The sequence below is a fragment of the Rhinopithecus roxellana genome, chromosome 19 (genome assembly GCF_007565055.1).
Source record: "Rhinopithecus roxellana isolate Shanxi Qingling chromosome 19, ASM756505v1, whole genome shotgun sequence".
NCBI lineage: Eukaryota > Metazoa > Chordata > Mammalia > Primates > Cercopithecidae > Rhinopithecus > Rhinopithecus roxellana.
Genome location: NC_044567.1, coordinates 16312779 through 16323973, shown reverse-complemented (window position 1 = coordinate 16323973; position 11195 = coordinate 16312779). Strand labels below are relative to the sequence as shown.

At 42.1% G+C, this 11195-nt stretch overlaps 2 protein-coding genes across 2 annotated transcripts; both read right to left on the bottom strand.

The window, feature by feature from the left end:
* Positions 1-275: 275 nt before the first annotated feature.
* On the bottom strand, positions 276-798 carry LOC104658495 (keratin-associated protein 9-8). The gene has a single exon (XM_010358556.1). It carries the CDS (start codon positions 781-783, stop codon positions 289-291), a length of 495 nt encoding a protein of 164 aa, XP_010356858.1. The 5' UTR covers positions 784-798; the 3' UTR covers positions 276-288.
* A 6073-nt stretch (positions 799-6871) lies between these two features.
* LOC104658493 (keratin-associated protein 9-2-like) lies at positions 6872-7381 on the bottom strand. The gene has a single exon (XM_010358551.1). It carries the CDS (start codon positions 7379-7381, stop codon positions 6872-6874), a length of 510 nt encoding a protein of 169 aa, XP_010356853.1.
* Positions 7382-11195: the final 3814 nt, after the last annotated feature.

Below are 11195 nucleotides of genomic sequence, written 5' to 3'. Positions count from 1 at the left end.
TTAGAGTCAAGTTGAGACCATGACTCCAAATTGCAAATACATGAAGGTGGCACATGATCCACAAGGTGTAAAGAAAAAGAGAATCAGGATGAAGTACTCTACCCTCGCTTAAGCTGATTCACAAAATGTTAAACATGCAGAGAAGTCACAAAAATTAGGGTGAGCAAAGTTCACCCTAAGTTCACTTTGTTGGTTGTCATCGAAATTTGAAAGTAAATTTGTCCTCCAAAAGATAAATCTGTTGCCAGAGGGTTATTGTATGGGGATGATGGTCCTCTGTGGAACTGATCAGCAGCAAACAGGCTGGCAGCAACTGCTCACACAGGTGGGCTGGAAGCAAGTGGTCCTGCAGCAGGTGGTCTCACAGCAGGCTGGGCGGCAGCAGGGCTGGCAGCAGCTGGAACCACAGCTCTGGTTTAGGCAACCAGGCAGGCAGACACATGTGGGGTGGTAGCAGGTTCTCCTGCAGTAGACAGGTGCACAGGAGCTGGGCTGGCAGCAGCTGGACCCACAGCTGGTTTGGCCACAGCAGCTGGACCCACAGCAGGTGGGCTGGCAGCAGGGTGTGCTGCAGCAGGAAGGCTGGCAGCAGCTGGTCACACAGGTGGGCTGGCAGCAGGTGTTTTGACAGCAAGCTGGGCGGCAGCAAGGCTGGCAGCAGCTGGACACACAGCAGGAGGGCTGGCAGCAGGGTGTGCTGCTGCAGGTGGTCACAGTGGTAGGCTGCCAGCAGGTGGTCCTGCAGCACGTAGGCTGGCAGCAAGGGGAGCAACAGTGGGTCATGGTGTCAGGGGTGGAGGGTGGGTTTCTGTTCAGATGTGGGTTTCCCAGAATGTGATGACTCCTTGCAATCTTGACCTTTTATACACCTGGCCTCCAAAGTTTCCACCAATCAGCAGGACTTTTCCTTGTTGCTGTTTACATTGTTTTCTATAGTCAGTTTGGGACTGTCAAGGGGGAAGTTGTTTCCTAAAGATTATGAATCTTTTGAAAGTAAGGGTTTAATATGTCTCTTAATTGTATTTACTCATAGAAACTTTGTTTCAGATAAAAGGAAGCCTGTCTCATCATCAGCATCATTTCTGCTCTGACCATCTTCTCATGATGTGTTAGTTCCTGGTGACCGGGGAGGTTCAGGAAGTTCTCTCTACCCAGCCTCTTTCTTTGGCTATACATAGGTTGGTAAGTGTCTGTGGGGAGAAGTGCGATGCTGATATGTTCACAATGACAAAATGAATCCATGCCTGTGCTCAAGACTGTTCAGCCACCAAAATCTGATTCAAGACTAACAGGCATCTCTCTCTGTACAACCCACACCACCTGTGTCTTTCAGTTCCCTCAAAGTCACTTGGGAAGAGGGTGATTGGTACGTGCATTCTGTGTTCAGAGCAGAATCAAAGCAGGTGGGCACAAGAAGTCCAGAGGGATTTAGATAGCATCAGGCAATCTGTGCCCTGGGGTGACCATTCATCTTTATTTGTCTGGGAGTGATGGGCTTACCAGGATGAGAATGTGGGACTTTGTGTAACATAACTGCTTTAGATTTAGTCAAACCAGCCTGAATTGTGGCTCTAGCCCTAACTCTGGTACTAGCATAGTCATTGCCATTTCTTCTCTCTTTCTCCATTTCTTTTTAATGAAGGAATTAGATGAGTTGAGATGATATCTGATCCGTCTTGGAGTTCTTACATATTAAAACATTGTTTAGATGTACCATTCATTTTGGAAGAATGCAAATTATTAATTCCCAATTTGATATAACTTTGTAAATACATCTGGCCGGGCGCGGTGGCTCAAGCCTGTAATCCCAGCACTTTGGGAGGCCGAGATGGGCGGATCACGAGGTCAGGAGATCGAGACCATCCTGGCTAACATGGTGAAACCCCGTCTCTACTAAAAAATACAAAAAAACTAGCCGGGCGATGTGGCGGGTGCCTGTAGTCCCAGCTACTCGGGAGGCTGAGGCAGGAGAATGGCGTGAACCCGGGAGGCGGAGCTTGCAGTGAGCTGAGATCCGGCCACTGCACTCCAGCCTGGGCAACAGAGCAAGACTCCGTCTCAAAAAAAAAAAAAAAAATACATCTATGTTCCCATTACCGGGTTATGAAATAGAAATTAATCCCATTCCCTTTCAGTTACTCATCCCCCAAACCGCTCATCACTCTGTCAAGTTGTAACCCTGTAGGTCAATTTGGCTTTTCCTTTTTTACTTCTGTGTGAATAAAAATTATAATATATGTTTCTCTATTTCTTTTGCATAATCACAAGTAATAATCATCGCCTAGTCATTTTGCACTCTTTATGTCAGCTGAGCAGAAGGCAGAGGACACAGTCGGTGAGGGGTAATTATTCTGAAGGCATAGAATGTAGGAGAATGTATCTGTAGCTCAGGAGATTTACTGAATATGTTAATTTACTAGCACTGCCATGATAAACTACTACAAACCAAGTGGCTTAAATTTATTTTCCCACAGTTCTGAAGAGCAGCAGCCTGAATTTAAGGTATTGACAAGGTTGTTTTTACCTGAGGATTGTTAGGAAAGTATCTGCTCCAGGTGTCTCTCCTTGACTTGTAGATATCTGTCTTCTCCACGTGTCTCTTACATGATCTTCCTTCTAGATGCACACGGCCTCTGAACTTCCCCATTCTATACAGGCATCAGTCCCATTGAATCAGAGGCCTAACTTATTCCAATATGACCTGATCTTAACTAATTACATTTTCAGTGACCTTATTTGAATATGAATTTTGGGGGAGACATTCAACCCATAACACTGGAGAATCTCGTGGTATGTCCATGCTCAGTGATAACCACACATGAGTGAAAACAGCAATCACAGTGGACAATGGTACAGTAACTAGCGGCTCAGACCCTTTGGGCAGGAACGTCTGGGTTACTCCTTCAGGAAATTATCTAGAGCAACAAAAGTGCTGGACAGTGGTGAAGGAAATATAGAACTTTTGATAATTAATGGAGATTATGACTGTCAGATGTACCTTATTATAGCAGCAGTAACTGTTGCTTGTTCCATTAGCCTTCATTTTGCATATCTCTCCCCCTCCTTTCTTTGCTTTTTAATTTCTCCGACGGAAGGAACATGAGGACAAGAAAAACAAGGAACTAAAGAAGAACGAAATAACGTGGGATATGGTAGTTGGGAGGGGTAAGGAAGGAAGGGATTGACCGGAAGTGACGGAATGCAGGACAGGACGTGAAGTACTTCTTCTTCGTATGAATTCTTTTCCTTCTTCTTCTTTCTTCTTTTTCTTCGTTCTTCGTTTCGTATTCTTTCTTTCTTTTTTCTTTCTTGCTTTTTCTTTCTTCTTTCCTTTTCTTTCTTCCTCCATCCCTCCTTAATCTTCTTCTTCCCTTCTCTTCCACTCCTTTCTTCCTTCCCCTCTTCTTTCCTTCCCTCCTTTCTTCTCTCTCTTTCTTTCATTTTTCTGTCTTTCTTCTTCCTCTCATTTTCTGTTTGTCCTCTTTCTCCTCTTCCTTTCCTCTTCCTCTTCCTTCTTCTAGAGTTTGTGGCCACCCACCACATTTAAGAAGCAAAGACTGAGTCTGTGTGGAGCAAATGGTAGGTTGTAGATAGGATTTCCTTATCCCATCCCTATATCTTGGATCTTAGTGTGCTCAGACTAATATGCATTTGCCAGAATCTGCATCTCTGTGCCTATGGGCTCTTGTATTGTAACTGCAGAAAGTCATGTTGCCTGTGCATGCCACACAGAGAAAAACACTCAACCAATGATTCTGGAGAGCTGATTTGTGAAGACTCTAGCTTCCTCATTCCTGAAGTAGAATTATCTAATTCTACTTTGTTTGTTTTTCATTATTTCTGATAGTATTTTGTTTTGTTTAAGCTTTAGTTGGTCACCATGATACTAATTTAATAGTCTACCCTTTTCTGTGTCACTTCTTCAATACTTGCTGGTGTGATCTGCACTTTCCAATAAACTACTTTCACTGGAATATTTTTCTCGGAGTTTGTTATGGGAAAACCAAATTCTGATATTACATTTCCTCTCTCAGTCTCAATTTTCTCATCTCTACAATGGGAACATTAATACCTACTTTGAATGTTTCTTAAAGAATTAATGATAATGTTCATAAAGCATTTAATCAATAACCATTAAATGGTAGGCAACCTAGGACATATTAGTTTTCGTTTTTTTGTCCAGAGAACTTCTAATTTTAATGTTGAAGATAAGAATACATGAATAATAATTAACCAGATCAACTCCTTTCTTTACTAGCTTTATTGAGGCATAATTGATAAATAAAAATAAAATTGTGTATATTTAATGTGTACAACATGATGTTTTGAGATATATGTGTATTTATTGTGATATCATCATATATTCCTTAGCTCCCATAGTTACCATTTCCTTTTTATTTTTGTGGCATGAACACTTCAGATCTACCTTTTTAGCAAACTTCAGGTATAAAATAAAGCATTTTTGTTAACTATAGTCGTGTTGCTGTACACTAGATCTGCAGAACTGACTCATCTTCCATAACTGATGTTGGTCAAAGAGAATGTGATAGTTCTTCAGCTTCTTTCCCCATTATGCAACAACTATCACAGTCAGTGGCTTTTGTCTCTTAGCTGAGTCTTCAGAGCATTCTAGATACACCGCCTTAGAAGCTGGCATCTGTCCTGGAAATCTACATCGTTAGCTCCTCAGAGGTATTTCTGTCATTCCCATGCTGGTGGGAGGTCCCAAGAAGGGGGCCCAGGTCCCTAACTTTTCTAATTCTCTCAGGGCGAGTATCAATCAACCCCTCCGTGATTGAGTACTTCAGTTGCATCATCAGTTCAGGAACAAAAGCACTAGTCTTCCATCTATCATGACTTCCATGAAAGAGAAAGTTCTTCCACTTTTCCTCCTTCTTAAATTCTTCTGATTTCCCTGGAAACACAGGTTTTTGGTCTCTTGAGATGCTTCCTATTTGCCTCACAAAACTCAGAAGGTTGTTTTATGCCTTTAGTTGGCACAGAGATTATGGTTTGTGCGAAGGCATACATGCCCATTGCATAGTACCTCGATCCCCAAATTTGTTTTACTTAATTTTTCTAATAACATTTCGATTTGAGGGACAATTTGACTTAACGTGGCTTAATGTATGGTCCACATTTTAGAAGGAATAACTTAAATTCTTTTTGCTTTGTCAACAGGTATTCAGGAGAAGGAAGCCATATAAGAATATTATTTATGTGATACCAGGAAAAAAAATCCCCAAATGAGACCCTCACTCATGAGGACACAATGCATTCTCAAAAATTTCTGATGCAGATTAATTAAATGAATAGCTGGTCAAAGGCTGAGACAAAAAGGAATCGTCACTAAGGGCAGCTATTAAATGCAGTCCCTGTTGTCATACCATGTAGCTATTGCTCACTGAGGTGTGGAAAACTAATTTGGGAAGACCTTTGTGAACAGAAATGTTATCTGCAAATATGAGAGATTATACCTCCCACGTTAAATAAACTTAAGTGCATGTCTTGCTCTTGCTGACTCCCAATATCATTTCTACTTTACTGAGAGTTAAATGTCAATGTTCTTGGGCGGAAAGAGAAGCTCTCACCTTGGACCAGAGTCTGTCCTTTATTAGCTACGTAAAATCACACATTAAATTGTTCTCAGCTGAAAAATTGAGGTAATAATACATGACTGTCTGTTTTCAGAATCAAATTGGATAATACATATAGTATATATATAGTATGCAATATGCATGTAAATCCCGTATCAACAATTCTGCACAATAAAACAAAACACCATATGAGATGAAGGATGGTTCAGAATTTATTCAGAAACATATAGGTAAGAATTCCTGCTACTAGGGACATAGCCCAAAGTTACCATGAAAAGAAGAAAGAAGGGTAAAAGAACCATGAGCACAAAATTGAAAATGAAAATATGATTGTAAAGGTTGTTGATCACTTGCAGAAACCTAAGTTTCTTAGAAGGAGAGAATGAAGCTCTTGACTTTAGAGTCAAATGGAGACCACGACCCCACATTGAGAACACATGAAGCTGGCACATGATCCACAAGGTGTAGGGAAAAAAAGAATCAGGATGAAGTATTCTGCCCTCCCTCAAGCTGATTCACAAGATTTTAAACACGCAAAGAAATAAAAAAAATTGGTGAAAGCATACTGTGTGTTCAATAAAGTTTGAAAATAAATTTGTCTTCTGAAATATAAGTGAGTTGGGGCTGGGCGTGGTGGCTCATATCTGTAATCCCAGCACTTTGGGAGGCTGAGGCAGGTGGATCCCTTGAGGTCAGGAGTTCCAGCCCACCCTGATCAAGATGGTGAAACTCTGTCTCTACTAAAAATACAAAAAATTAGCCAGGCATGGTGGCACAGGCATGTAATCCCAGCTACTCAGGAGGCCGAGGCAGGAGAGTCGCTTGAACCTGGGAGGCGGAGGCTGCAGTGAGCCAAGTGTGTGCTACTGCTCTCTAGCCTGGGAGACACAGCAAGGCTCCATCTCAAAAGAAAAAAAGTCAGTTGGGCAGAAGATTGTTGTGTGAGGACGATGGTCCTCTGCCGTGCTGCTCAGCAACAAGAAGGCTGGCAGCAGCTGGACACACAGCAGGCGGGGCGGCAGCAGGGCTGGCAGCAGCTGGATCCACAGCTCTGGTTTAGGCAACCAGGCAGGCAGACGCATGTAGGGTGGTAGCAGGTTCTCCTGCAGTACACAGGTGCACAAGAGCTGGTTTGGCCACAGCTGGTTTGGCCACAGTAGCTGGACCCACAGCGGGTGGGCTGGCAGCACGGTGTGCTGCAACAGGAAGGCTGGCAGCAGCTGGTCACACAAATGGGCTGGCAGCAGGTGGTCCTACAGCAGCAAACAGGCTGATCAGCAGCAAACAGGCTGGCAGCAGCTGCTCACACAGGTGGGCTGGAAGCAAGTGGTCCTGCAGCAGGTGGTCTCACAGCAGGCTGGGCGGCAGCAGGGCTGGCAGCAGCTGGAGCCACAGCTCTGGTCTAGGCAACCAGGCAGGCAGACACATGTGGGATGGTAGCAGGTTCTCCTGCAGTAGACAGGTGCACAGGAGCTGGTCTGGCCACAGCTGGACCCACAGCTGGTTAGGCCACAGCAGCTGGACCCACAGCAGGTGGGCTGGCAGCAGGGTGTGCTGCAGCAGGAAGGCTGGCAGCAGCTGGTCACACAGGTGGGCTGGCAGCAGGTTTTTTGACAGCAAATTGGGCGGCAGCAAGGCTGGCAACAGCTGGACACACAGCAGGAGGGCTGGCAGCAGGGTGTGCTGCTGCAGGTGGTCACAGTGGTGGGCTTCCAGCAGGTGGTCCTGTGACAGGTGGTACTGCAGCACGTAGGCTGACAGGAAAGGGGGCAGCAGTGGGTCATGGTGTCAGGGGTGGAAGGTGAGTTTCTGTTCAGAGGTGAGTTTCCCAGAATTTGATGACCCCTTGCAATCTGGACCTTTTGTACACCTGGCCTCCAAAGTTTCCACCAATCTGCAGGATTTTTCTTTGTTGCTGTTTACAATTGTTTTTCATAGTCAGTTTGGCATTGTCAAAGAGGAAGTCATTTCCTAAATGTTATGAATCTTTGGAAAGTAAGGGTTTAATCTGTTTCTTAATTGTGAATTACTCATAGAAACTTTGTTTCAGATAAAAGGAAGGCAGTCTCATCATCAGCTTGGTTCCTGCTCTGACCATCATCTGGTCATGTGATAGTTCCTGGTGACTGGGGAGGCTCAGGAAGTTCTCTCTGCCCAGTCTCATCCTTTGGCTGTATGTAGACTGGGAAGTGTCTGTGGGGAGAAGCATGATGTTGATATATTCACAGTGGTGAATTGAATCCATGCTTGGGACCAAGACTGTTCACCCACCAAAGTTTGATTCAAGGCTAACAGGCATCTCTCTATGTGAGACCTACTTTACCTGTCTCTTCCAGTTCTACAAAAGCCTCTTGGAAGAGGATGTTTGGCACAATGTGTTCCATGTGGCAGAGCAGAGCCAAAGCAAACAGGTAGAAAGAGGAGGAGTTCACTGGAATTCACGAAGCATCAAGCAATCTACGTGCTGGGGTGAACATTCATCCTGATTTGCCTGGGACTGAGGGGCTTACTAACATGAGACTATGGGACTGGGAATTACCATGACATAACTGCTCTAGGTCCAGGCAAAGCAGTACGAGCTGTGGCTCTAGCACTAATCCAGGTTACTGACACAATCATTGCCATTTCTCTGTCTCTGTCTCTGTCTCTGTCTCTCTCTGTTTTCAGTGAGGGAATTAGATGAGTTGAGATGATATCTGATTCCTCTTTGAGGTCTACCATGTTTAAAACTTTTTAAATTATACCATTCATTTCAGAAGAATGCAAACTATTAATTTCCAACTTGATACAATATTACATTGTAAATACATCTAAGTCCCCATGACCAGTTTACAAAATAGAAATTAATTCCATTCCATCAAAATTATATCTTTTTACTCATCTCCAAAGGTAGCCCGTCACTCTATCAAGTTGTAATCCTGTAGGTCAGTTTTGGGTCTTTCTTTGACTTTTGTGTAAATAAAAATTATACAATGTGCTTCACTGTGTTTTTGGCATAATCAAAAGCAGCAATTATAACCTGGTCATTTCATTTTGGATCCTTCATGTTAGCAGGTAGATAAAGGAGTTACTATTTCATGAGGGATAATTTTCAAGAAGCCATAGAGTATAGGGAGAATATATCTGAAACTCAAGAGATTTACTGTATGTATTTAAGTATTATACTGCCATTAAAAACTATGGCAAATCAAGTGGCTGAAATTTATTTTCTCACAGTTCTGAAGGCTAAAATGAAGGTGTTGGCAATGTTATTTTCATCTGAGGGCTGTGAGGGAAGTATCTGTTCCAGGTCTCTCTCTTTGACCTGTAGATGTCTATCTTCTCCATGTGTCTCTTACATCATCTTCCCTCTATAGGCGTCCTGTCTCAATTTCCCCTTTTTATACAGACATCAGTCGGATTGAATCAGAGGCACAATTTATTCCAATATGACCTTATGTTACCATATTGCATTTTAAATGACCCTATTTGAATATGAGTTCTTGAGGACACAATTCAACCCATAACCTCAGAATATCTCAGAGTGTATCCATGACCATTGACATGAACTCATTTTTATGGCTGTGTAGGATTCTATGGTGTATATGTGCCACATTTTCTTTATCCAGTCTGTCATTGATGGGCATTTGGGTTGGTTCCAAGTCTTTGCTAATGTAAATACTGCTGCAGTAAACATACATGTGCATGTGCTTTTATAGTAGAATCATTTACATTCCTTTGAGTATATACCCAGTAATGGGATTGCTGAGTCAAATGGTATTTCTGGTTGTAGATCCTTGAGGAATTGCCACACTGTCTTACACAGTGGTTGAACTAATTTACAATCCCACCAACAGTGTAAAAAGCGTTCCTATTTCTCCACAGCCTCGCCAGCATCTATTGTTTCCTGACTTTTTAATAATCACCATTCTGACTGGCATGAGATGGTATCTCATTGAGGTTTTGATTTGCATTTCTCTAATGATCAATGATGATGAGTTTTTTTTTTTCATATGTTTGTTGGCCACATAAAAATCTTCTTTTGAGAAGTGTCTGTTCATATCCTTTGCCCACTTTTTGATGGGGTTGTTTGTTTTTCTTGTAAACTTGTTTACGTTCCTTGTAGATTCTGGATATTAGACCTTTGTCAGATGGGTAGATTGCAAAAGTTCTCTCCCATTCTGTAGGCTGTGTGCCCTTTTTGATGATAGTTTCTTTTGCTGTGCAGAAGCTATTTAGTTTAATTAGATCCCATTTGTCAATTTTGGCTTTTGTTGCGATTGTTTTTGGCATTTTTGTCATGAAGTCTTTGTCCATGCCTATGTCCTGAATGGTATTGCCTAGTTTTTCTTCTAGGGTTTTTGTGATTTTGGGTTTTACATTTAAGTCTTTAATCCATCTTGAGTCAATTTTGTATAAGGTGTAAGGAAGGGGTCCAGTTTCAGTTTTCTGCATATGGCTAGCCAGTTTTCCCAGCCCCATTTGTTAAATAGGGAATCCTTTCCCCATTTCTTGTTTTTGTCAGGTTTGTCAAAGATCAGATGGTTATAGATGTGTGGTGTTATTTCTGAGGGCTCTGTTCTGTTCCATTGGTCTATATATCTGTTTTGATACCAGTACCATGCTGTTGTGGTTACAGTTGCCTTGTAGTATAATTTGAAGTCAGGTAGCGTGATGCCGCCTGCTTTGTTCTTTTGTTTAGGATTGTCTTGGTGATATGGGCTCTTTTTTGATTCCATATGAAATTTAAAGTAGTTTTAAAAAAAATTTTGCAAAGAAAGTCAGGGATAGCTTGATGGGAATAGCACTGAATCTATAAATTACTTTGGGCAGTATGGCCATTTTCATGATACTGATTCTTTCTATCCATGAGCATGTGATGTTTTCCAATTTGTTTGTGTCCCCTCTTATTTCCTTGAGCAGTGGTTTGTGGTTTCCCTTGAAGAGGTCCTTCATGTCCCTTGTAAGTTGTATTCCTAGGTGTTTTATTCTCTTTGTTGCAATTGTGTCAATTGAACATGGAGTTCAATTGAACGGGAGTTCACTCATGATTTGGCTCTCTGCTTGTCTATTGTTGGTGTATAGGAATACTTGTGATTTTTGCACATTGATTTTGTATCCTGAGACTTTGCTGAAGTTGCTTATCAGCTTAAGGAGTTTTTAGGCTGAGATGCTGATGTTTTCTAAATATAGAATCATGTCATCTGCAAACAAAGACAGTTTGACTTCCTCTCTTCCTATCTGAATGCCCTTTATTTCTTTCTCTTGCCTGATTACCCTGGCCAGAACTTCCAATACGATGTTGAATAGGAGTGGTGAGAGAGGGCATCCTTGTCTTGTGCCATTTTCAAAGGGAATGCTTCTAGCTTTTGCCCATTCAGTATAATATTGGCTATGGGTTTGTCATAAATAGTTCTTATTATTTTGAGATATGTTCCATCAATACCTGGTTTATTGAGAGTTTTTAACATGAAGGATGTTGAATTTTAATGAAGGCCTTTTCTGTATCTATTGAGATAATGATGTGGTTTTTAATCATTGGTTGTGTTTATGTGATGGATTATGTTTATTGATTTGCATGTGTTGAACCAGCCTTACATCCCAGGGATGAAGTCAATT

Coding starts and splice junctions, on each gene's coding strand:
- LOC104658495 (XM_010358556.1), bottom strand. CDS start 783: ATGACCCACTGTTGCTCCCCTTGCTGCCAGCCTACGTGCTGCAGGACC.
- LOC104658493 (XM_010358551.1), bottom strand. CDS start 7,381: ATGACCCACTGCTGCCCCCTTTCCTGTCAGCCTACGTGCTGCAGTACC.